This window comes from Lissotriton vulgaris, chromosome 5, assembly GCF_964263255.1.
Source record: "Lissotriton vulgaris chromosome 5, aLisVul1.2, whole genome shotgun sequence".
Classification (NCBI taxonomy): Eukaryota; Metazoa; Chordata; class Amphibia; order Caudata; family Salamandridae; genus Lissotriton; species Lissotriton vulgaris.
This window is the reverse complement of record NC_141693.1, coordinates 497923397-497950719: the sequence shown is the minus strand read 5'-3', so window position 1 is coordinate 497950719 and position 27323 is coordinate 497923397. Positions and strand designations below refer to the sequence as shown.

General features: G+C 42.1%; 1 protein-coding gene across 1 annotated transcript in view; it reads right to left on the bottom strand.

Annotated features, from left to right (window-relative positions):
• Positions 1-27323, bottom strand: part of PCDH15 (protocadherin related 15) — a 2701201-nt gene that overhangs the window by 1113907 nt on the left and 1559971 nt on the right. Inside the window, exon 13 of the mRNA XM_086921939.1 lies at positions 26438-26587. Within this exon, the coding sequence (XP_086778065.1) occupies positions 26438-26587 (150 nt within the window). The remainder of the gene's footprint in view (positions 1-26437; positions 26588-27323) is intronic.

The following is a 27323-nucleotide window of genomic DNA, read 5'->3' as shown; positions in this document are numbered from 1 at the left end:
TCTGGAGTCTTCTGAGGAGCTGGGTGGAGATGCAAGTGTAGAGAGCGTTGCCGCAGTCGAGGCAGCTGGTGACAAGGGCCTGCTGACTGTCTTTTATGTGTTGATTGGGATCCATCTGAAGCTTCTGCAGAGCATGCAAAGAGTGTGGAATCAGGAGGTGGCAACTGTACTGGCTTGTCATTTCATGGTAAGGTGGCTGTCGATGGTGATTCCCAGGTTGCGTGCATGATCTGTTAGTTTAGGGGTTCTTCAAATTTCAACAGGCGTGGTGGACAGAAAAAAGGTTCAGGTACCATGCTTCACGATTTGGAGCAACCTCGTGAAGAAGTCAGCCGGCCCGCACAACAGGGGTGTGGTGTGCCCCTTGAAAGTTAAGCCTAGAGCCCATGGGCCACCTGGGCAGTGCAGCATGGGACCTGTGTGCGACACTAGGTGGCGGAGTGCCTGGGAGAACTGGACCCCGAGCCGAGCCACGTAGGTACCTATGCAGCCCCGGTTTTTGGAGTCCCCATAGAGGGCAACAAGGTTTCTTTCTGCTTGCGCTGATCCTTTGTTTGAGAAAAGTGGTTCCAGAACAAACAGTCCTGTTTGCGGTTGCAAGGAGCCCAAATGCTTGATTTAAAATGCTCAGGAGATGTAGCTAATGAAAACAGCTGCAGAACTGAATTCTGAGTCCCATAATTTGGAGGGGAACCTCAGGCAAGGGTTGGACTCACAGAAGTTAGAGTCCAGCAGCTCCAGCAGAATTGTAGGTAATGAAGCAAGATTGTTTTGCAAAATAATGTTGCTCAATGAAGTCCACCCATAACTTTGTTATTACCAAAACCTAAGTGACTAATAGGGTGAAAATTAAGAAATTGGGGTTTTGGAAAATAGTGTGAAAAATGTGCAAGGGAGAAAGGGCACATTTGTTAGTTAAAAGGCCCATAATAATTTTATGTGTAGAAAGAGAAAATGTTTAAAAACATGAGGTTTCATGTATAAGCGAGAAGAGACCTTTTTTTATCTATATTAGAATGTATACGAACAGTATGAAAAATCCAAAATAATAGAAATACATTCAGAAATGGTTTGCGTGAATGCTGTGTTTTTTGCTGCTTAAGAACAAGAGAGCATTAATCGTCATAGACAGTAATAGAAATAATTATACATTTTTGAGTCAAGTAGAATAATGAAAACTAAAGCACATGATTTTTCTCATGCATTTTTCTTTGTGAACATTTAACTGAAACGTGTTTTATTTTCCTAGACGAAGATGACTTTACAATTTGCTAGAAGGCCTCAAAAAGCTGTTAGAGTTATTTTCCATTCACTAACATGGCCTCTAAAGAACGTATTTTGTCCTTCACTATTTCTAAATGGTTGATTTAATTGTTTAGTTGTGTATAGTGTATACAAGACATCCTTTCCCTCTGGAACAAATGTTTAGCTTTTGAGGGCTAACTGCATCGATTATTGTTTCAAGTGGATACGGAAGCATCAGAAGAAGAATACAATAATTTACTCCTTTGCTGAAGGACGATGACGTCATTCTGCACTAACAAAGAAATATAGAAATCTTAGCGAGATGAAATGAGAAGACCGATCACCTTACGACTATTGTCCAATGAGAATTCTGGATATTCGTGAAAATGAAACATAGAGAGGGATGGACTCTGTCATTTAGGGTATTATTACTAGTGTACAAATAAAATTTTTGGGAGTAGCCGATTCCATATGACAGGAGAGCCTTGTTGCTGTTTTCTCTGCATTACCCTGGCTGGCTGCTGTCTTTGATATATCTGACTGAGGCTGTCCTGACCAGTTGCACTTCTGCCATAAGCTATACCTTTCTGGCCGGAGGGTTAGCTCAACTGACTATTTGCATCCTGTGCATTTGTTTCCTAGGTTTGTATGAAATCTGAATATTGCATATTTATATTTCCAATGAAATTTCCCTTTTGTCTCTTCTCCTATCCACACATGCCCATTATTGAGATGTTGTCATAAACTGTATTTCTTTTCCTTGTGAAATTACCTGTAATACAGAACTAATGAAGAATATTTTGTTGTTCTTTATTGTATTCTTGTGATGGTGATTCATATTTTGAAATAATAGATAACAGTGACTGATAAGTAATTCGAGTTTGTCATTATTGATGGTTCATTGATAATCTGTTATATTGTGGTTAAGTTTGTTAGTTAGATATTTCTTTTGTTGTGGGTCTTCTACCCAAGTCTTATCGTTGCCAAGTCCATATTAGCTCTACTAAAAGGATAATCAGAGGAACTGGTATTGTAAGTATATTTTGAGTTCCTATAGGCCAAAACCCATGGTTTTGAAAAGATCAAGTATAATGAAATTAGTGGTAATTATAAATTGGTTATCAAATGTTACCGTTTCCACTGGATCATAGGTAAAGATATGGAGGATTTCATTCAGAGTTATACAGGGGTCAGATTTGAGTGAAAATACTGATTGACCTAAACTAGCATGATACATCTCTGAGATTAGTCCTCAGCAGATGACCAGCATTGTCTTATGAGTATTGACAATAAAAGAAAGTTCAAGAAATGGGTGTCAATAAAAGGAGCAAGAACTTAGTACAGAGAGAGCAATTTGCCGCTGATCATCTCAAAATCAATCTCTGAAAAGCTCCATATATCTTTTCAGGCCGTTCTATAGTGACTGCCAAGCGCGAACCATTATTTAAGTAAAGAAATACAATATTTGGATTAGTGTCAGTTCCAAAATATTGTAGTTGAACTACAGAAAATATATTTTCATGTTTTCTTTTTGAAATCTGTCATCCTTCCCAGGTATAATCTGTGAAACATTTTTTAATTTGTTAAGTGCATAACACTCTACCAATTACAGAGAAAATATTTTCAGGCATAACTTATCTAGATTTTGTATTGTTAATAGGCCCTGTGAGTTCAAAAGACAGTCATCAGTGGCTACATGGTACCTTGGTGAGGTTTAAGTCCGTTTGAGTGATTAGCCTGTGGGGTTTTATGTGAACAATCTAATTGTACATGTTATGGCCGAGGTTTTGAACTTAAATTTAAATATTTGCTTTTTACGTGGCTTACTATGAATATTTGAATAATGCCCCGGTGATCTCTGGACAAGGAAGTCTGTTTTCAGCTCAAGCTCTGGAATACTTGTATGACTCTTCGGTGTGTTTTTACTGAAAGTAATGGATAAATTCCATAGGGAGTTGGAAATTATACTCCCTCTGACTTTCTTAATCTGTCTCGCCACACCCTTAATGTTTGTAGAGAATTATGCAACAATTTGAAACTTGTTGTTTCTTTTTATGAGACATAGAGTCTCCTTGTAATCTGTAGGCAGAGCTTAACACAGCCGGGCGGTCAAGAGCCAAAATGTAAAGGTGACAGAGAAATGTTGGAGATGTGTGGGGACAAGCTACTGGAGTCATTTCTGCTTCTTGGGCAGAGGATTTCCGTTCATCATTATTTCCCCATACAACCCCATTCTAGTCTGAAATGGGAAACTATAAGCAAGGAGGGCTTTTAATGAGAACAGGGTATTCTGCTGTTTCATAAGTGTGAGATGTTGGTTCATAAACCACTGGGTGTTTATGTTCACAAATAACTTGTGTGTCTTTTGGGTGGCAAAGGCATTATGGAGTGAACCCGGCTACACCTTCATAAAAGTAATGATTGGAAAGGGTAAAGAAACTGATGACATTTTCTTTAAGTAATCAGGACATTCAGTACAATCCTTGCATTTTTACCTTTCCTCAGTGTGACAAGGTGGGGCATCTCCTCATGCATGCTGTAGAAATGTTGGCAGTAGGGCGAAATTTCTGTAAGCTCAAATCCAACAGCAGTTGTGAGTTTGTAGTAGTTTCTGGATGAGTCTACCATCAACAATTGAAAGACACACAAACTCAAGGACTTGCAAGTAGTTACAAATATTGATGGGGTTTTTAACCGAGTCTTTCTCCCTGTCAAATACATTTTACACATGTAGACAAAGAGGAAAAATAAGGACTTTCAAATGTAGACTTCTATCTTATTTTGCCTTGAAATTGCACGTTTCTGCAGGCAGAAATAAAAGTATTTTAGACCTCAAATCACATTTAGCAGCTAATTGTACTTACATAGATAAGCAGGAGTTCTTTCAGAGGTAGGTTTAATGAATATTACACAGTGAGCATTCACATATATGGTTCATGCCAGGCAATTTTTCATCTGCATATGTTTAAAAAAGTAATTGAACCAAAACTAAGACAAGGAGTTAAATTTAGGGCCATATGTACGATGAAGTGGCGGAGCGTGTCATTAGTGTCCTGGACCTAACGACACACTCCGCCACTTCGGAAAAGCACCTAACGACACACTCCGCCACTTCGGAAAAGCAAGGCTGCACCACAAGAATGTGGTGCAGCCTTGCGATTCCTCCTGAGATGGCGCTAAGTTTAACAACATAGCGCCAACGCAGGCACCCTTGCACCACAGTGTAAGGGTGTCTGTGTGAAGGGGAGGATTGGTTATGTGTAGGAAGGTATCCCTTCCTGCACATAAACAATCCAAAAATGGCATTTTTAAAAAAGGTGTGTTTATGTACAGGAAGGGACACCTTCCTGTACATAAACAAATCACAGCATTTTGCTTTTACCATATATGCTGCACAAGGTAGCACACATGGAAAAAAACAAAAAGAAGGAGAAATAATGCATTTCTCCTCATTTTGCCACCTTAATACCAGGGTTATCCTGGCCTTCATTTTGGGCACTGCTTCCTATGTACCCCACCCTTGTACAATGGGGCAGCGTCAAATACAATGGGTGTTGCGGTGGAACGGCCACCACAACACCCACTGACCCCCCTTTCACGCTAAACATAGCGTAAATGAGTGCCTTATGTACAAGGTAGCGTTAAGCCACTGTATAGTCATCGTCTGAATTTAACTATGTGGCAGGGAACAATTTTTCTCAAGTCGAATTTGTTGTTTAAAAGTACAAATGCTTTAAATAATATGTATTCTTGGGAGATACAATGCTCTCTGGACAGCATATTTACAAAAAAAACATAATTTGAAAAGAGGTCACAATCGTTTAAAAACAAGTCCTACAACGGCACAGTGTCCTATTATTTTCATAAATTTTTTTATTAGTAGTCACATTCAGTAGCTTTCATTTTAATTAGAACTTCATACTTTTATTATTGTGAAAAAAGTAGCACGCCTTGATTGTTTATTATTTATGCCGCATTTTGCTATTTCTCCTCAAATAATGGAGATGGAAGGATAGCGGCATTCTGCGTGTTTTTACAGGTTTATGAATTGCTGTGGAATGTACTTTATGGGCAAGCTTGATTAAACATTAAACAAAATGCATTTTGTATATTCATGAAAATCCAACGAAGATTTGGAACGGTTTGCCCGACTTTGTTAACTTGTTTGCTCGATGAATCTATCAGGATCTACTTTTGAAATATAAGTGGCAGCCAAAACTCGCGATTGTAGTGGAAAACGTGTGACGTCTGGAGAGGTTTACACTTTCAAAATATTATGTGAACATAGAAGAAAATTGAAGAAAAGTTGCAGGAAGTGAGCGAAGTTTGGAGAGAAGGAAGTGTTTGGAACCTGCATGGCTAAGTGTTTTAGGTATAGTAACATACTGTGCATGTTATCCATATTAGATTATGTAATCAATCAATCAATCAATCAGTGACACTTGTAGAGCGCGCTACCTACCCGTAGGGTCTCAAGGCGCTGGGGGGGGGGGGGGGGGCGCTACTGCTCGAACAGCCAGGTCTTCAGCTTCTTCCTGAAGGAGAGGTGGTCTTGGGTCAGGCGCAGGTCGGACGGGAGGGAGTTCCAGGTCTTGGCGGCCAGGTAGGAGAAGGACCTTCCTCCTGTAGTTGCTCTTCGGATGCGGGGGACGGCGGCGAGGGCGTGGTTGGCTGATCGGAGGTGGCGTTTGGGAGCGTAGAAGTTGACTCGGCTGTTGAGGTAGCTCGGGCCTTGGTCGTGTAGGGCTTTGTGTGCGTGGGTGAGGAGGCGGAAGGTGATTCTCTTGTTGATGGGGAGCCAGTGAAGGTCTCTCAGATGTCCGGAGATGTGGCTGGATCGTGGGATGTCGAGGATGAGTCTGGCTGAGGCGTTTTGGATCCGCTGGAGTCTCTTCTGGAGCTTGGCGGTGGTCCCGGCGTAGAGGGCGTTGCCGTAGTCCAGTCGGCTGGTGACGAGGGCCTGGGTGACGGTCTTCCTGGTCTCTGTGGGGATCCACCAGAAGATCTTCCGTAGCATGCGGAGGATGTTGAAGCACGCCGAGGAGACGCTGTTGACTTGCCTGGTCATGGAGAGGGAGGAGTCCAGGATGAAGCCCAGGTTACGTGCATGGTCTGTCGGTTTGGGTGCGGTGCCCAGGGCGGGAGGCCACCAGGAGTCGTCCCAGGCGGAGGGAGAGGAGCCCAGGATGAGGACCTCCGTCTTGTCCGAGTTCAGTTTCAGGCGGCTGGTCGTCATCCACTCGGCTACCTCTTTCATCCCTTCGTGTAGGTTGGCTCTGGCGGCGGCGGGGTTGTTGGTCAGGGAGAGGATCAGCTGGGTGTCGTCGGCGTAGGAGATGATGCTGAGGTGGTGTTTGCGTACGATGGCCGCGAGGGGGCTCATGTAGACGTTGAAGAGGGTGGGGCTCAGGGATGATCCTTGGGGGACGCCGCAGATGACTTCGGAGGCCTCTGACTTGTATGGTGGTAGGCGGACTCGCTGTGTTCTTCCGTCGAGGAAGGAGATGATCCATTCCAGCGCCTTGTCCTGGATTCCGATGTTGCTGAGGCGCCGTATTAGGGTGCGGTGGCAGACCGTGTCGAATGCCGCGGAGAGGTCTAGGAGGATGAGGGCCGCTGTTTCTCCATTGTCCATCAGGGCTCGGATGTCATCGGTGGCGGCGATGAGGGCGGTCTCGGTGCTGTGTTTGGCTCGGAAGCCGGACTGTGAGGGGTCGAGGGATCCGTTCGTCTCGAGGAAGGCGGCCATCTGCTTGTTGACGGTCTTCTCGATGACTTTGGCTGGAAACGGGAGAAGCGAGATGGGGCGGTAATTCTTGAGGTCGGTGGGGTCCGCTGTTGGTTTCTTGAGTAGAGCGCTGAGTTCGGCGTGTTTCCAGCTCTCGGGGAAGATGGCGGTGTCGAAGGATGTGTTGATGATGTCTCGCAGGTGGGGTGCGATGACAGCGTCGGCCTTGTTGAAGATGTGGTGGGGGCAGGGGTCGGTTGGTGATCCGGAGTGGATTGAGTTCATCGTGCGGATGGTGTCTTCTGTGCTGATCGGGGTCCAGGCGTGGAGGGTGGTGGTGGGGGGGGCTGGCTGGTCGGTCGTGGTGTGCGTTGGTTGGTTGTTGAAACTGCTGTGTATGTCCGCGATCTTGTTGTGGAAGTATGAAGCCAGGGAGTTGCAGAGGTCTTGCGATGGGGTGATGTCGTTGTTTCCCGCGTTGGGGTTGGAAAGCTCTTTCACGATGTTGAAGAGTTCCTTGCTGTTGTGTGCGTTGTTGTCCAACCGGTCCTTGAATGCTGTTCTCTTGGCGGCGCGGATCAGCTGGTGGTGTTTCCGGGTGGCAAGTTTGTAGGAGGTCCTGTTGTCCGGTGTCGGATCCCTTTTCCAGACTTTCTCGAGGGCTCGGCAGTTCTTCTTGGAGCTCTTGAGTTCGTCGGTGAACCATGGGGCCTTCTTGCTGCCGGGTCTGCTAGGCGGGGTCCTCAGCGGGGCGAGTTCGTCCGCGCAGTTGCTGATCCACTTCGTGATGTTATCGGCGGCCAGGCTGGGGTTCGCTGAGCTGGCAGGAGGGTGTTGGCTCAGGGAGGTGGCGAGCTGGTCTGCTGTGATCTTGTTCCAACTTCTGCGGGCGGTGTGTTGCTGGTGTTGGTGGGTCGTTGTTCTCTTGAAGGTGAAGTGGACGCAGCTGTGGTCCGTCCATTGAAGCTCTGTGGCGTGGCTGAAGTCGATGTCTGTGCTGGATGAGAAGACGGCGTCGAGTGTGTGTCCGGCGAGGTGGGTGGGGGTGGACACCAGTTGCTTGAGTCCCAGGTTGGCGAGGTTGTCCAGCAGGGTGGTGGTGTTGCGGTCGTTGTTGTTCTCCAGATGGAAGTTGAGGTCTCCCAGGAGGATGTAGTCAGCGGAGGTGAGGGCATGCGGGCTGACGAAGTCGGCGATGTCGTCGCTGAATTGCGTGCGTGGTCCAGGGGGTCGGTAGATCAGGGTGCCTCTGAGGGTGGTGTTCGGGTTGGTGTGGATCTGGAAATGCAGGTGTTCGGCGCTGGTCAGGGTGTTGTCGGTGCTGGTCGTGAGGCGGATGGTGTTCCTGTGGATGATGGCGATGCCTCCTCCCATCTGGTTGGCGTTTCGGTCCCTCCGGACGATCTTTTAGCCCTCTGGGATAGCGATGGCGATGTCGGGAGCTGAAGAGGCGTTCATCCAGGTCTCCGTGAGGAAGGCAACGTCTGGGGCTGTGGTGTCGAGGAGGTTCCAGAGTTCGATGGCGTGTCTGTGGACGGAGCGGGTGTTGAGGAGGATGCACTTGAGGTGGGTGCTGCTGGAGTTCGACTTGGCGGGTGCTGGTGCGGGGCTGGTCCGGCTGCAGGAGAACTTGCAGGCGTGGCAGCTGAATGGTCCGTGGGTGCGTCTTGGAGTGGCTTGGTGGCATTCTGGGTGTCGGCCGGTGTTGAGAGCGGTGAGGGTGGCGGCTGAGTACGTCAGGCGGGTCGGTCGGGCTCTTCGGGGGCCAGGGGTCCTGGCACTGGGCGCGGTCCAGGCGCGGACGGGCGTAGACGGGCTTACCTTTGGCGCGCCTTCGGCGCACAATCGGCGCGCCCGCTGCGCGTGACCGCTGCGCGTTCGCACGGTCGCCATTTAAGGCGAAGTGCGCGGGTGGGCGGGGCAGCTGGGAGGCGGGAGCGGGGAGGGTTACAGAAGAAAAAGGGGCGGGGACAAGCGGCTGTGGCGGGAAGGGAGGGCGGGGGGCGGAGCGGTAGGTGGACAACCAGGAAGGAGGGTACACACGTTACAATACTGAACAGGCACAAAATAGCGACAAAAACGGGAAAAAAGCAGAGAAAACAACAGATCAGTGAGACAAGCACAAATACCTGACAAAACAACCAAAACAAGGGGAAAAGCGCTCGCAGCGGCGGCAGCCGGCGAACGAGGCAAAAACGAGGCAGCAGCGAGGCAAGGGGCACACGCAGCAGCTGGTGGCCGTGCGGCGCGGGGGTGTCCCACAAGTAATAACCATATATGTGAATGCTCACTGTGTAATATTCATTAAACCTACCTCTGAAAGAACTCCTGATTATGTAATAAACTCTGCAGGAAGAGGTGGCAGCAGCATAATGCACTTGTTCTCTCTCACAGTTTCTAGTTCCAGGCAGGGGTTGTTCAACATTTCATAATTTGGAAATTCACTAAATTAAGTATCATTGAAATAGTAAATTGTATGATACCACGCAATTCACTACATCTTTGGGTTTTGATGCTTTGGGTCTGTGACAGTGGCAAGTCCAGAGTACTGGAAACACCCTTTTATTCTTCTTAGGTTGCTTAAATGAGTATAACTGAGGTGTAATTGCATTATGTCTCGTTGGGTTTTCATGGCTGACCTGTACCGCTTAAGGGCACGGTTAAAGTCAAACATAGAATTCTACAGAAGGCCACTTATATCAAATGATCAGTATTACTGAAGACTGTGTATGAATAGTAGTTTTGCCACCTTCCACCTGCGAAGCCTGCAGACCAAACCAAATTCAAGCAATTTCTTTAACAACACCACATGCTGCCTACAGGCTCAGATCATACACACACAAGGATATTCCACAGGTTACAAAAATTGTACTCTCAAACTTTCCCTCTAACTTAGGGTCACACATACATTGCAAATAAATTGTGCCTATCTGAATGCCGGAACATATACGTTCACTCCGCTTTCAACCAAGCTATGCCAATTTTCTTACTGCTGCAATAAGTAATTTTAGCATTCAGATTTTATTTTGTTATTTATTAATACTTTAGAATTTGAAATATGGAACAAAACTTTCATAGGCATTAATCCTTTAAGCTCATTCACTGTACCTTCTTTGTCTTTCGCGCCCAGACTCCCAAACCATCTTCTTAATTCACTGTCTTTCAAATCCCCCAAAACTGATGAAACTAGTGGGTTCTTTGCAACTAGAAATCTTCAGGGGCGTAGCTTGGTTAGTAAGATTGGGGGGGGCGTATAATGTTAAAACACATTATACAGCTAGCAGGACACATGCGAAGGGATCAAGGAGGAAAGGGAGAGGAATGGGAATTGATAAAGTTACTAAATGATGGAAATTGCAATATTTTGTAAACTAACTTAATTTGTGAAGACTTTCAACACAGAAAGATGGCAAGTGTGAATGTTTCTTTTTGTCTCTGTGTATGCAGTAATGCCTGGTAATATCAAACAGAAACAAACCATACCCAATTTAAAGCGCATGTAGACAGCTATTTAGCAGAAAATACATTTAGTAATGGGGGATGTAACACCACAAACATCATCTCCCCCTTGCTACACCCCTGTAAACTTTGTTCTGGGTATCCATGGCAGTGACCCGACGTCCCTCTTGGCGCATTCTGAATGTGCAATTGCTTGAATTAAATTTCCAACCTAGGACTAATAACACACTTTAATAATTGTATATTCGTAACTGCAGGATCACTGATGCGAAGTGATAGCTACAATAAAACAGAACTGACAGGAAGTGTTGTTGGTGATACTAAGCTTCTCTGCAGATATGGAAAGACCCCTACAAATAGATATTTCCAGCACTACTTTGTTTTGAACATACGTATTTTAAATAAAACTGTCTGGGATAACCTGAGACAATTCATGAAAACTGAAAACAAGAAATTGTTTACAACAAATTGCTGCAGCATTGAGTTACTCTGGCAATGTCTATGCAGCCTCTACAGACTTTTTGAGCAAGATGAAGCTGTCACAAACGTCCGCATCCGAATCACTAAGGTGTTCAGGAAACATTACAAAACTATTGGAAAGTTTGCACTTTGGGTTGAAACATGTTATCAAAAGTCTTTCAGGGGAATCCTGGGCTAGTGAAAAGCATTTCCAAATAAGGACTAGCAGGTACAGTGCTTTTAACTGTCATGCCAGCAATCCGACTGAGCTTGGAAAACTCAGTGTTCGGTTAATTATTTTCCCATGGTGTTCAATTGTCAAAAAGGCTTCTTGGCGCTGGCTGAATTGATAGACAGAGAGGACCTGAGGGGAGGGAACATATTTAAAGGTAAACAACCCTAACTTAAAGGCTTTACTTTAACCTCATAGCTGCTATGGAACGTCCAGCTCCAGTGCTGGACGTTCCATTGCGCAGGTGAGGTTCGAACGTTCAACGGCAGCACTACGGAGGTAGTGGTGCCGTCGGCCGCCGAACGTGCGCAGCACCTAAGAAGGTAAGCCAGAAGGCTGAGTATGGCTTCGATGACAGAGGAAAAGCATTCCATGCTTTCGTTGAACCCAGCGCAAAGCTTCTGCTATAGTGATCAGGTTTTGATTCCCTTGTTGTTCCTTCACAATTGTTGCTTGTCACTCCATCCAGTCACTCCACCCAGATATACCATACTCGAGGCCTTGTTGAGATGCTTTCTCATTTAATTGTGTTTGTTCCAGCATTTTAACTGAGCAAGTATTGCCATTGGGAATAAAATAGCCACAATGTCATTGGAAGGGGAGCCTACATGTTACATAATAGTTTTGCAGTGAAAAATAGTAAATGTGATTCAGACCTCTTTTCATGCCGGAGTGCCTTGTTAACAAGTGCTTTTGACCATCACCTAGGCAGACCTGGTACTGTTGAACTCCCATTTGTATCTAGATGAGGAATCAACAAGCCTATCAACTTTCCTTTTAGTGCTTCTGTAACCTCAAATTAAGTCTCTTTTCATTAAACTATTTTACTGCGTAACTCTTCTGAGTTGACACTTCATCTTGCTGAATCACAGCACCGCTGTGATAAAGTAGTATTGTGTTTCGCTTGATTAAGTAACTTAAAAAGGACTGGGTAATTGACATAAGTGTAATGAGAACTTTGGACAGTTATTTGAGTCTTTAAGAAGCCACTTTAGAGTTGGTTGAATTCTGATACATTTTTGAGATATCATCTGAAACTCTTCATCCCCTTCAGATTGACTTTTAGAGTGTGCTTTCTCGCAGCTTTCTTTGAACACTGAGCAGCACAGATGTAGTGAAGATTTTCACATTTAATGTTTCACATCACCACAACATTAAGGAATAGACACTCTCATATAGTTTGCAGAAAGAAATTATGTTAAATCGCACTTAGATGTATTATAGTTAATGTGCGTCTAAATTTCAAAGTGGCTCACATTGGTTGCCATCTTTGCTCTGTGACGTGAAAAGTTTATTTCTATGGGAGCTGGTGTTCTAATTGCTTTTCCTTTTGAAGACATGTTTTAATTTCTCTGTGATAATAAAATAGTCCTTAAATAGGCAGCACATTCAAGAAGACACCAGCATGTATGAAGACTACTCCCTGTATCTTATCTCATTAAAGGTAGTGTAAGTTTGAAGAGAGCAGAAATAAGCTTGCATTGTGCGAAACTAACAAGTATGTAATTCTATCATATCATTTTAACCTGATTTCACAGTCTTATGAGAACTGCATGGAGGTGTGTAAAACATTAGAGCTTGCGTGCTTTAGATCAGTTTTTATGATAGAGCAGAGCAGAGTAGGAGATTTAGAGTACACTCTCAGAGAGAGGGCTGACTTTCCTTTATCGTTCTCTATTGAGGTGACCTCATGCTGATTCGTCCTCTGATTTATAAGATTTTGATTTCATTTGAATTGCATATTATTCAAACCATACGCATTTTGGTTATTAATTAATGCTAACCTGATTTTTCTTTTACGTAAACCAGTATCTTTTAATAAACGTTCATGGTTTGAAATAAAATATTCTCTGTGTTTTTTTGTGAAGCCTAATGCGTTTTACATATCTGGTAATGTATTGACCATTAGATGATTAACACTACATCCTGTCCATTTGAAAGCGGTTTCTAATCCATGAATTTGTCACATTGAAAATTGTTAGCAAATGTGTAAGCAATCCAGTTGTGTATACCACCTGGAAAGAGAAACACAAGTGGACAGCCACTGAAGCTACTTCATTTTGGCACGGTCCAGGTTATTATTTTGTTCCAGAGCTTTTTACATTGTTCCTCCTGGTGTCAGTGCAATGAATAGTTCTCAAAAAACGTATTTCATTGTATTTGTAATGTGTTTTCCTGATTTATTTTGTTGATAGCCAAATAGCCATTGGACAATGCGGATACATGGTTTGCCTTCATATAAGGTGGAACCCTGATGCCTTTAGGAATGTTGAAGAAGGAATCCTATGCAGAGGATAACTTCAAGCATGTAACTATACAGATTGAAAAATAATGATGATATCCATGTTCCTCAGCCATATTGTTAACATCAAACTGAACCAAAAGGGAAATTCACTAATGTAAATGAAATATGAAAGAAGCAGTGTGGCCAGATCATATTACTATTTAAAATAAGATCCCTGCTGATGGGACATACTAAACTAAAAAATGCCCCAGTCCATGGCCAAACCCTTGATCCCTGGTATTAAAAAGTGGAACCACTGGGTTGAAGATAGTTACCTGGTTTTGGTTGCTAGAAATTGGGTTACTTGTTGGTTGGTGTGTTAGCCTTGGTCAAGCAGCAACCGCAAATTTTGTCAGGTTAAGGCACAAGGAAACCCCAAATTAACCTGTGCTCAACCTCCTGATCGTTTGGCACAGAGCAGTCAGGCTTAACTTTGAGGCAATGTGTTACGTATTTGTGCAACGCTTCAAACAGTAAAACAGTGAGAACACCCCACAAAAAGATCCCACACCATGTTAGAAAAATAGAGCTTAATGTAATAAATAGAAAAATACCGAAATTCCTTACATTCAATCAGTAGAACCTGAGTTATGAAGTTTTAAAGAATAAACTGCAATATAGTGCCTAAAAGCATAACGCCCAAACCCCAGCTATCTGAGCTCGCTGAACCGGATCAGAGTTAACATTTCAGGCCGACCCTGATGGAGCAGAGGTCATATGCAGTCCCAGAATAGCTGTGCTGAAGGTTTACTGTCTCATGATTTTTGTGCCCATATTTATGTTCACTTTTGAGAAGGTCGGGGGAACAAGAAGATCATCGCAGGTGGTCGTCGGCATTGTGCAAAGAGAAGGCCAGACAGGGGGACTGGAGCTTTGTGTTGGTGGTCCTCCATGGCGATCAGTGCTTGCTGTGTGAGGAGAAGGGGGAGGCGGCAACGCACGCTGAATTTCCATGTGAGCGGCGCAGTTCTGTTGCAAACGTGCACAAAAGCTTAAATGTAAGAGCTCCAGAGTCCCACTAAGGGTCCAGGACCTGAGGGGCAGCTCTTGGGGGCCAGGAACTTGCAAGATGGGTCAAGGAACGGTTTAGGACCCTAGTATGTCCCTGAGGCTGAGATCAAGAGGCCAGCAGACTAGCCTTTGAGCCACTCAGGGGTCCTGGTTTCAAGATGGGTTGCAAGTCCAGTTCTTTCCCAGGCAAGAGGGCAGCAGACAGAAGGTCAGCAAAGTGGCAGTCCTTATGGCAGCAGAGCATTCCTTCTTTCTGGCAGAGTATCCACTGGTCAAGAAGTATACTGAGGTGGTACCAGCTGAGGTCCTTCTTTTCTACACAGTTGTGCCTTTGAAGTAGGGAGAAGCTTCTAGAAGCATGCCTTTGAAGTGCACTGAAGCCCTGCCTTCCCTGCTCTAGGTTCATACTAAAAACAGAGGGTATTCAGGCCTTTGTGTAAAGACTGTACACAGCCTATTCAGGTGTAAGTGAGGCTGGGTCAAGCTCCTTACTCCCATCCTGCCAGTGCTGGGCAATCCAGCCACACCTAAGCTTCCATTGTGTGTGGCTGTCTAGGCGGAATACACAAAGCCCAACTGGCCACCTACACCCAGTCATGTGACCGGAGACAGGTTGCAGGCATCAAAGGCCAGAAAATGGCAACTTTCTGAAAGTTACATTTTCAGAATTGTAATTTAAAATCTGACTTCGCCATCAATTAGGATTTTAAATTAGGATTCCAGAGACACAAAACATGAACCAGTTACCTCTCTCCATTTGGAAATTACACTTTTCAAATGTAATAAAGCAACTCCAATGTTATCCTATGGGAGAGAAAGGACTTGCAGCAGTGAGACATGTATTTAAGTGTTTTTCACTACCAGGACATGTAAAACTTAAGAGTACATGTCCAACTATTAATTACAGTGCACCCCGCCCTTGGTGCTGCCCAGGGTGTACCTAGGGGGTGACTTCTATGTATTAAAAAGGAAGGTTTCTCCTTATCAAAAGGTTTATTTTGATAGGTCACAATATCAGTTTAAACTACACACACAGACCCTGCAATGGCATTCCTGAGACATGTTTAAAGGACTATTTAAGTGGATGGCACAATCAGTGCTGCAGGTCTACAAGTAGCATTTAATTTACAGGCCCTGGGTGCATGCAGTACCCTTTAATAGGGACTTATAAGTAAATTAAAGATGCCAATTGGATGTAAGCCAATGTTATCATGTCTTTAGCGGAGAGTTCAAACACTTTAGCACTAGTTAGCAGTGGAAAAGTGCCCAGAGTCATAGGGCCTGCAACAACAGGGAATCTGAAGGGAAAAAGGTTAGGGGGAGACCACACCTAGGATGCCAGGTCTAACTTTAGTTCATTCAGATGATACCAGATTTAGAGGTGGTCTACCTCAGATTCCAAAGCCTAACGTAACCAAAATTTGTTAAGATGATATAATGAAGGTATCACTATATTCAAGGTAAAATAATTGCCAAGGTGAACACACTCAACTACTGACTGTAAGAATGTCCACCTTTTCTCACATGATGGCTCTGAATTTGAACCAATGACCTAACTTGAAAGGAACAATATAAAAAGCAATGTTCTGCCAAATTAAAGGAACCAGAAAGCATAAGATCAGCATCTGAGATCACCCAAGAATGCATGAAAACTATGTTGCATGCGTAATAACAAAAACTTTGCATCTGTGATTGGCAGTGATTTACTGACCTGCACACACATCAACTACACACACACACCCTCTAAACAAAGAAAAACATGCATGGCCATGTTTGAGAGCAACATAATTAAATCAGACAGAAAGAGAAACAGAATCAAGCTCTTGCGTGGACTACATAGGGTCACTAATACATCAATTGAATCAGTTGCTTCCAATAATTTAAAGGACAGCTGACTTCGTCTTCCATCAAGTTTTTATGATTTGAAAAAATTGAAACTATTAACATAAATTCAGTTTATGGAAAATGAAAAATCTACTTGGGCTTTCTCATGCAATACGATTTAATAATCTAAACTCAATGTTCCATATTATATACTCCAAGTTGACAGAGCTGGATCCATCAAGTGCTCACTGAGTGCCACCAGGGTACTTCAACAAGTGTTCCCAGGGTACTTCAACACAAACTCCATGGTAGTAACCAGGATTCATATTCTGTTATGGATGTAGGAAGTATTGCTAGAAGGTTTCCAGCAGGCACCGTATGTTTCAATTCTAGCACAAGTAGGTCTTTCCCTATACATTTATTGTACACTGTGACACTGAGCACAAAGTTAGAGATAAATATCTAGATGAATGCACCATTGAAAGCCTATGTCTCTAGGCCCCTCAGTGCTCTCTCCTTTTTCTCTCAAATGTTATCTTCTGCAATCATTCAGAAACTGGACAAACACATGGTTAAAAACATGTATATAGCAATTGTCTTTTCCTGCTATCTCCATCATGAAGTAGTCCTAAAATAGCATGCTCTGTCCATTTCTTTAACGTTATATTCACATGTTCACACATTTCTTAAATAGTTGGATTTTGTGGCATTGCTTTCAACCTATATATACATTTTATTAAGGTGTTGCAGAGTATATGTGCATGATTCAAAAATAGGCTGTATATTTATATGCAACATATTCTTCTATTATATTTACATTGGACACATTCTTCTATTACACATGCATTAACATACACATTTTGGATGTATACAAAGAGCTTGATTCACAAAGTTATTTGCAGCTGAAAGAATTTGTTTATAGTTGAAACTAACTCCAAAATGGTATCACTACTGCGTAAATGTATGCCTCGATTCTGTACCAGCTTGGAGTAGTGAATAGTAAACCCTCCTTTGCAAGGCATTGAGAATGAGTGGGTCAAGGCATTATTTGCATGTTGGAGCAAGGTATTTCCAGTTATTTGCAAACCTAGAAATGGGTGAAGAGTTCCTCAAGTAAAAGGATGCAATAAACCCCCTACCGGGTTGGTAAAGAGAACACCTCTATTTTAGTTTAGGAGAAGACATTTCTTCATGGGGAAAATGCTTGCCATGGTGAACAAAACCAGAAAAATAAAGTTAATTTCCACAACCAGACATTTACTGTGCACATAACTCCCCTTTTGAGGAATAGTAGATGTCACCTAACATTCTGAGTAGTGTGCTTGGAAATCTGTGACTGGTGCAGTTTTCAAAGCATACTTCTGGGAAAGGTGAACCTAAATTGGAAAGTCGAATGAGGCCTTTGTGAGCACATTTAAGGGAAATAATATAGAATCAAAAATGTCATGAAGGATGCTGTATGACCTACTCCATTTCTTTCACTACTGAAACTGTTGATCTGTCTACACCAACAATTGCTTTTAACTTTTTAGAAACCATAGGTAAAAAAGTGAGCAATAGAATTGCTATTTTAAGACTGGTTTTAGGGAGTTGCGTGCACCGTGACCCAAGATGACCGCCTGATGCTGTGACTCCGCGCGCCGTTGGACTTTTGATCGGCCTCTGAGCGGCTCCAGGGCATTCCGCATTGAAATAATGCTGGAATCAGGCATCAGAACATCAAAGCTTTAAAGTGATGCGTTTTGCAATTTCTACAACTTTGTGAACATGGAGAATAATATGCAGGTGATGTCTGTGGCTCATTAAAGGCCGCCATTTTATTTTTTCCTGCCGTTTTTTCTCTCACCTCAACTTCTGCATTTTCTTGAATGGTGCTTCTATTACCATATTCCAAGTGCTTTGACTGGAGACATTTGCCTTTTCTTTCCACATTCAATATCTACTCAGAGAAGTGCTGTCTTTTTGGTGTCTTGTAGAATGATGCTTCGATTGAGGTGAACTTTGCATTGCAGTTTTGGCGGCCACCATTTTGCAACATGATGGTTTTCCTGCCGGATTTCTCCTCACGAAATTACTAATGACACCCTGTATTTATAGTTTTTGGATGCCTATGCACTATTTTTTATGTCTCTCTCTGTGATACCAGCTTTCCTTGGCGACTTCACTATTTTTGTTTAATATTACTTCTTCCTTTTCTGTGTGACGATTTTCCTCTTCCAAACAACTTCCACGCCACTTCATGGGTAGGGGCAGACGTCTCTTACAGCAGCATAAATTGACACCGCACACTCCTACCTCTTCCACATCGAGAGTATCTAAGTTTAATAAATTTTCCTGCTAATCGCAATTACCTTCAGACTGTGATCCTCTAGAACTTTCAGGAATTTCTTCCAACATGTCGTCTAAAGGGTTTTTATCCTCCACTACTGACAAGAGACTCAAACAAGAACCTCCTTTTCCCCCTAAATCTGCCTCTTTGGTTTCCTTGGAGATGGTTTAGGAGGAATTGCTCGTTCATCGCTCATTTATAGAGGAAACTAATTCTTGCCTGCAAATGTTGGATGATAAATGGTCTTCCATGGACTCTCGCATCACGGCAGTGCAGCATCAACTGGATGATGTTCAAGTCCTATCTTCCAAAGTTTTCTCATTGGAATTAAGGATCTCCCAGCTGAAAAGAGTGTCTGAAGTCTTGAAAAACAGAAATCGTTGTAATAATCTCCGTATTTATAGACTACCTGAGGGTCTTGAGGGAAAGGATCCCGTCACATACTTTATGTCCTTTTTACCTCAGTTTTTGGACCTACCTGCCACCACCAAATTAAACATTCATAGACTAGGTCCTCATCTCTCCTGCTCATCTGCACCTGCTAAACCCTGTGGCATAATTATTCTATTTGTTGAAACTTACTGACCTTTTGCTTGATCTTAATGCAGCTAAGACCAAAAAGAACTTATCCTGGCATGGTACCAAAGTTTTTATTTCTCAAGATGTCTCTTCATTGACTGCTAAAGGTCTTAAGAATTTCTGGATCTTCGTCCTCTTTTTTCCTTAGGTGCAAACTATGGTTTATTCCATCCTTGTCTCTTCAAAGTCACCTTTCTCAACAAGACTTCTACCTTTGAGGACCCAGCTGAACTTCGAAAATATATTCAATTCCACTCTACTCGTCAATGGAGACATCTCCCTCTTCGTCTGGTTCTTGACTTTCCTATTGTATTTTGATTTCACTACTTCATTGGTTTAGTTAGCTCATTTTATATCTTCTATTTATATTGTTATTTTTTCAAATCCGTTTTAACTAACTTATTATTTCCTTTGCAGGTACATTGGTGTTATTTTTGTCCTTGTCTTTTATATGTTTATCTCTTCATTTTCTTTCTATTAAGTGTTCTATTGTGGTATATGCATCCTTGCATTTGAATTAATTTTGGTTTATTCTCTCCTATTTACAGGTTTAATATATTCTTCAGTTTCCATCCATGTTCCGTGTTCCTTCTCCTTCTCCTAATCCTTTTATGGATGTCCTGACGAGTTGTGTCGCTCCTAGTTGGTTATGCTGTCTTTATTGTCCCTTGCCGCCTCCCATTCTCTCTTTCAGCCACTTGCATCAAGCTAAAAAACGGTCGCACATGGGCGGATTCTCAGAATCTGCCCCTTTGCGACCGGTATTTTTGCATTAGGGATGCCTAATGGAAAAATCGCAATTTAAGGAATCTCTAAATTGAGATTCCTTAAATTGAGATTGCATTTAAGGAATCCCAAATTAATATTCCTTAAATGCAATGCATCAAAGTAAAAAAAATTGTGATTTCGCTAATAGGAGTAGCAAATTACCATGAAGTTGAACTTCATGGTAATTTGCAAAAACTTTGAAAAATGCACTTTTGTGCATTTTTCAAAGTTTCATGTTGAGCACACACATGCCCTTAGGACATGTGTGTGTGCAACATATGTGCACAGATCAATTTCAGGGGTGCAACAGGGTGTCATGTTGACACCCTGGCACCCTTGAAATTGCATTCTCAATTTGCGATTCTCTAATTGAGATTCGCAAATTGAGAATGTCTTCCTATTTATTTCTATGGGCCTCAGGGCCCATAAGAATGAATGGGGAGGTATTCCTTAATTTCGATATGCAAATTGCAAGTCGCAATTAAGGAATGTTTAGAAATCGCTATTTTTTAAGCGATTTCTACATGCATAGGGTTTTGCGATTCCTTATTTGCGATTCCTTATTTTTCGCAAATATGGAATCGCATAAACAAATGTTGATGCATGTGCCCCTTTGTTCCTTAAGGTACGTACTGCAGTCGTCGTTTGACATGTACTGTCTTCTTTTGTTTCTACTCTTTCTTTCCTACCTTCTTTTCCCCCTTTCTTTCCTCTTTTCCTTGTCTACCTCACGGTTTTTGTATCTCTTTGGTTTTCTATTGGCGTTTTTTATTTCTTTGCTCTGTCTATTTATTTACACTTCATTCTTTCATTTCACATATATGTTTTATAAGTTTTCTTGACGACTTGAGTTCAGTTAATCTTGGAACGTGAAAGGTTTTATTAATCCCATCAAAAGACAGAGAATATTGTCTCATCTTGCCTCTTACAACCCTGATTTGGTCCTTTTACAAGAGACCCATCTTACAGAACCCAAGGCATTAAAGATAAAGCATACTCCCCTCCTTTGAACTTGAAAAATGGTGTTATAATTTCATGTCACAAAAAATTAAATTGCAAAGTTATATCACAAGAGATTGATTCTGAAGGGAGATGGTTATTAGTTACAGTTTTTAATGTTTATTGGCCTGTACATCCAGGTTCTTCTTTCTGGCCCTTAATTACACAGAAATGTATTCAATGCAAAGATGATTATTTTATTTTAGGAGGTGATTGTAATCAAGTGGTTGATCCCTTTGTTGACCGCCAATCTCAAGCTCATCTTGTGGATTCTCTCCCACCCTGATTCTCTAGACTTCTTCTTTTCTCCTCCTCACAATTCTCTCTCTCGTTTAGTCTATATCTTTCTCTCTCAATCCTTGTCTCAAAATCTTTTATCTTCCTCTCTTGAACCTTTTGTTATCTCTGACCGTGCTCCATTTTTAACTGATCTTGATTTACTTCCACCGCATCCCAGATCCTCTTGTTGATGTTTTAATAGTTCTCTTCTCCTAGATCCTATTTTTTCCTCCTCCTTTACTGCTTTTATTAATGAATTCTTTGATTTCAACACCAATATGTCTTCTTCTCCACATATTTTATAGGATTCCTTTAAAGCCACTGCAAGAGGCTTCATTATAGACTATGTTTCGAAAAAGAAGAATTGCTTCATTCAGCAACATAAAACTACCCTAGCCCACATTAAGTCTTTAGAACATGAGTTCTATACGTCATTAAAAGATTCCGTACTTTCAGCCTTGATACGCGCTAAGTTAGCGTTTAACAAAACTTCCACTGAAAATGCTTCTTCTATTCTCTTACGCAGCAGTGCTTGTTACTATGGAGGTTGAAATAAAGTTGGGAAGCTTTTAGAGAATTATTTGAAAACACGTAAGGATCGAACTCTGTTTGACTCTATTTACTCTCCAGATGGTTCTCTGCTGCACAAAGATCACGATATTCTTGAAACATTCAAATTGTTTTATATGGATCTTTACACCCCAGAGTCCCCTCTCTCGAACTTCCTTGTCCAATCCTATCTAGATAATATACCATCACCATCCACCTCCCATCTTAACCTAACAGATCTTGAGACAGATTTTTCTTTAACTGAGTTGTCCTCTGCTCTAAGTCTTTTAAAGAAAGGGAAAACGCCTGGGCCAGATGGCTTTTTTGTTGGATTTTATTTACATTTTGCTACATTGTTACTCCCTAAACTTTTAAATCTTTTTCATTCCTTTTATCTTTCTGGGAAAACAGAGGGCACTTTTCACGAAGCCACCATGGGCCAGATGTAAGTAATTCATATTTACCGACTCTTAAATACCGAATTTTACCGATTCGGTATTTAAGAGTCGGTAAATAAGAAGGGGGAGATGTAGGTATTACAGATTCTGTAAATACCGAATCGTTAAGATTCGGTATTTACCGAATCTGTAAATACCGAATCGGTATTGCCCATTGATTCCTATGGGCCTTAAAGCCCATAGGAATCAATGGACAATACCGATTCTGTAATTACAGAATCGGTAAATACCGAATTTTGCAAGGGTGCAGGGGGTGTCACTTTGACACCCTCTGGCACCCCAAAAATAGGCATGTGCGCCATGTGGCACACAGACATGCCCTAAGGGCATGTCTGTCTGTCACATGGCTAGGTGTGCATGCACACATGTGCATGCACACCTGAATTTGGTATTTTAACTCCCAATTGGATTGGGTGGTAAAATACCGAATTTGTAGGGCCTTTGGGACTCAGAAGAGTCCCACCTACATCTGGGAATTACCGAATCGGTAAAAATACAGATTCGGTATTTTACAGATTCTGTAAATTTACTGATTCAGTAAATTTACAGAATCTGTAAAATCTGGCCCCCTACATCTCAAGATGCCAAATAATGGTCGGAAACGGCTGAATTCGGCCGTTTCCGACCGGTATTTGCCACCTACATCGGGCCCATATGCCTTATTCACAAGGAAGGATGGACCCCATGTTTTGTAAAAACTATTGACAAATCTCTTTGGTTAATGTAGAATATGAGCTCTTTGCCAAAAGACTTGCACGACATTTAGACCCTCTTATGCCACACTTGGTAGGTAAAGAACAGTGTGGTTTTGTCAAAGGTAGATTGACTTCGGATAATTCTTGCCTCTTTTTTTAATGTTTTAAATAAGGTTCCCTCCCTTTCCGCTTCTTTAGCGGCTATTTCTGTCGATGTAGAAAAAGCATTTGATAGAGTGGATTGGTCTTTTTTATTTGCGGCACTCAAATGGCATGGTTATGGTCCCAAATTATTCTAGCTCATTTCCCTATTATACTCAGCCCCTAGAGCATCGGTATTAATCAATGGCTCCATTTCCTGCTATTTTCCCCTTCAGAGTGGAGTTCGTCAAGGTTGTCCCCTTTCCCCTTTGGTTTTTGTCCTCACTCTTGAACCTTTCTTATCTTCCATTCGTAATAATACTTCTATTTCTGGCTTTTCTTACAGCAATGAACATTTAAAACTTTCCGCTTATGCCGATGATATTTTACTTTTTGTTTCTGACCTGGATATCTCTATTCCCTCGCTATTGCATGAATTCACTTCTTTCTCCCTTGTATTTGGGTATCAAATTAACTTGGATAAGACAGAAATACTCCCTCTCACCAACTCATGCCTTCCACATTCATTTTCTTCATTGGTTTTACTTGGAGTGGTTCCAAAATCAAATACTTAGGTATGTGGTTCTCTAATTCGATCGCTTCTACCATCAAACTAAATATGTCTGGGATTCTATCTCGGATTGATAAATTGCTTTCTTCTTGGAATCCTCTTTTTCTCTCATGGTGGGGCCGTTTAGACTCAATCAAGAAGATGATTACCCCTATTTTAATCTATTCTCTTGCTATGCTTCCTGTCCATATCCCTATTTGCTATTTTAAAAAGATTGATTCCTGTTTATCCAAATTCCTTTGGAAAGCTAAAAGGGTCAGAATATCCTTATCTTCATTACGTAAAGCAAAACCTAATGGAGGTGTTAACTTTCCTGATTTCCGTGTTTATCACAAATCATGTACCCTTCGCCAAGCATCAAAATGGCTTATCTCCGAAACCTCACCATTCACTCCCGTTTGGATATCCATCGAACATGATCTCTTGTTGGCTTTATCCTTTAGGGAAGTTCTCACCTTTTCTGCAAAAGCCTCTTACACTGCCCCCCCCCCTTGTTTAATCAAACGTGTTCTTTATTAAAACCTCTTATATCTCCAAAACCTATATCCAGAGAAGCTTTTTTGGAGTCGTATATTTGGTATAATTCCCTTATTACTGTAAACAATAGACATTTTTCTGGAAGGCATGGCAACTGAAAGGTATAATTTGGGTTAAACATATTTTTGATGGCACCTATCCTTATTCCTTTCCCCAATTCCATTCTACTTTTCAATGTCCTCGCTCATTCTTACTGAACTTTTCTATTCTAATCACGGTAATTCTAGATACTTTTTATTTTCTTCCATCTCTCTCTCCCCTTGTTGCTCCAAATCCTCTTTTACATATCCCCCTTTTACTCCCAAAGGCTTCTCTTATTTATGAATGCTTTTCGGCCCTCAACCCAAAACATATTAAGACTAAATTGGAACTCTCATGGGAATTTGACCTGGGATGTGAGTGGAAAATTTCCTTTTGGGATCAACACTAGTCCCGTTCCCTTAAAAGTTCTCACTCTGCTTCTCTCACTCAATCAATGTTCTTTCTTTATCACAGACTTTATCTTACCCCTATCTCCATGGCTTGTTTTTCTCTGTCCACTGATACTAATTGCTGGTCTTGTGGTTCCTCTAATGCTGATCTCAAGCACCTTCTTTTCCTTTGCTCTTCAGTTTCTATTTTCTGGGAGAAAGTTTGTTCCTATATTTCTCGTATATTTAACATTTCTATTCCTTATTCTATCCCCCTCCTTTATTCTGGTAGTCTATTGGATTCTTTAGATCTTTTCCCTCACACACAAGGGGGCATATTACCAAGCCTGGCGATATTAGATTATTGCCGCTTTAGCGGCCATTTTCGGCCGCTAAGCGCCGATAATTACATCGCCCTATTAGCAAGCTGTCGCTAACTGGGAGGTTGATATTATGGCTAAGACCCTATTTGCGTTAATGCTTGAATATCGCTGTATTCTCAGCAATATTCGCGCATTTCGCCGCTATCGCCGGATATTTTATCGCTTTACAGATAAGCGATACTAATAGCAGGCTATCTCTGCGATAATATCCGGCGATGCTTGGCGATAAAAAAAAACTCGCTAAGCCCATTTAGCGATAAATATCGCAAGTTGTTGGTAATATGCCCCACATTCTCTTTGACCTTATGCTTGCTTTAGCCTTCCAACATATTACACTTAACTGGAAAACACTCAACAAACTTTCTATACAACATTGGTGGAACAGTCTTAATATTGCTTTCTCCTCTTCTTGCAAACCAACTCTAAATAGGGATCTCTTCTGGTAACCTCTGACTAAATATTTAGACAACATAAAGTCGACACTTAATTGTCTCTCAAATGTTGCAAATTGTAAACCTCCTTGAATGTTCTCTCTGTTCCTTTGATTTCTATAATTTAGTGATTTAGTAGTTACATTAAGTCATTTGAGATTACTTCTTTTTTTTCCCCGAAGTTTGCACTTATTATTCATTTCAAGTTACATGCCTTATTTCTTTATGAATTTCCCCTTATTCCTCCCTTCCTCTCTCTCCCTGTTATTTTCGTTTAAAAATATTTAAATAGCTTTCTCTTCTGTTTTAAATTCCAGTCTACTATCATTTTAATGCTTGTTTTGCATTTTTTCTCTGTATTGCTGGTTTGCTTGTACATTTGTAATTCTTCCAATAAAGCTTGTTAAACTTAAACAAAAGACTGGTTTTAGCCACAGCTATAAGCTGACTGGCAAAGAGCTTAATGAGTGATAGTTTGCCATCTTAAAAGTGTGATAAATGGTTCCTTGTTACAGGACCTTTAAAGGCATGTGCTACACATGGCTGAAAATGTTGAAGCATTTATTAACATCTCTAAAGTACACAACAGCACACAACAAAATGTCATACACATTGCAAAATTATGATACACTCAATATACCAGGGCACAATAAAACATTACATTCAAATCACAGAATAGCAGAACACCCAATGTGCAACACAACAACATTATATTGCAATAATGTGGCACAATAAACCATCAGCACAAAACCAACATAACAAATCACCACTACAGCAAAATGCCACACAACAAACATGGACAAAAAGTTTTGCCACATTTTCCCATCTCCAGAAATCTGCTTTTATAATATGATGGTGAAAGGTATTTGCACCAAGGGCTGCCTTACTTACAACAGGATATATAATAGTATCTGTCAAAAATGTCTTGTTGTCCAGACCCATGACAGTGCCTGAAGTATAGAACACAAGATTCATTTTGACCCGCATTTACTACATTAATATAAACCATCACACAAACTTAAGGGAACACTAGTCTTCAAAAAAGAGAAAATGGACTTCAGGTTACCATAATGATGATATCACCAGGCTTCATATCGGTGTAAATCTTGACACTGTACGAGATGTTTGAGAAGGTGGGAGAGTTGTCATTTGCATCAATCACCAGGATGTTGACTGTGACCGGTACACTCTCTTGTGTGCCATCAGATGCAATCATCTAAAACAGACAGGGGACATATTAGTGGCCACTTTATATTGAGTTTAATTAAGACAAATATTGAAAATAAAAAATATTCAGTTTTTTCTAGGTATCAACATTAGAAAAGACACATGGGCATTGATCCATGGCTACAATTTAACTGTAGTGTTTAGTCCAGTATTTGTAGTTAATATGTATTTGTCTAAGGAGAGCTCTACTTCTAATCAATCAATCAATCAATCAGAGTACTTGTAGAGTGCGCTACTTACCCGTGAGGGTCTCAAGGCGCTGAGGGGAGGGGGGTGCTGCTACTGCTTGAAGTGCCAGGTTTTGAGGAGTCTTCTGAAGGCGAATAGGTCTTGGTTCTGCTGTATGTGGGCAGGGAGGGTGTTCCAGGTCTTGGCGGCAAGGTAGGAGAAGGATCTGATGCCAGAGGTCGTTCGTTGGATGCACGGGATAGCGGCGAGGGCGAGGCTGGCGGAGCGGAGCTGGCTGGTGGGGGTGTAGAAGCTGAGTCTGCTGTTCAGGTAGGCTGGTCCGGCGTTGTGGAGTGCTTTGTGTGCGTGGGTGAGGAGCTTGAAGGTGATCCTCTTGTCAACGGGGAGCCAGTGTAGGTCTCTCATGTGGGGGGTGATGTGGCTGCGGCGGGGGACGTTGACAATCAGTCGGGCGGAGGCGTTTTGGATGTGTTGTAGTCGTCGTAGGTGTTTGGCTGGGATTCCTGTGTAGAGTGCGTTGCCGTATTCCAGTCTGC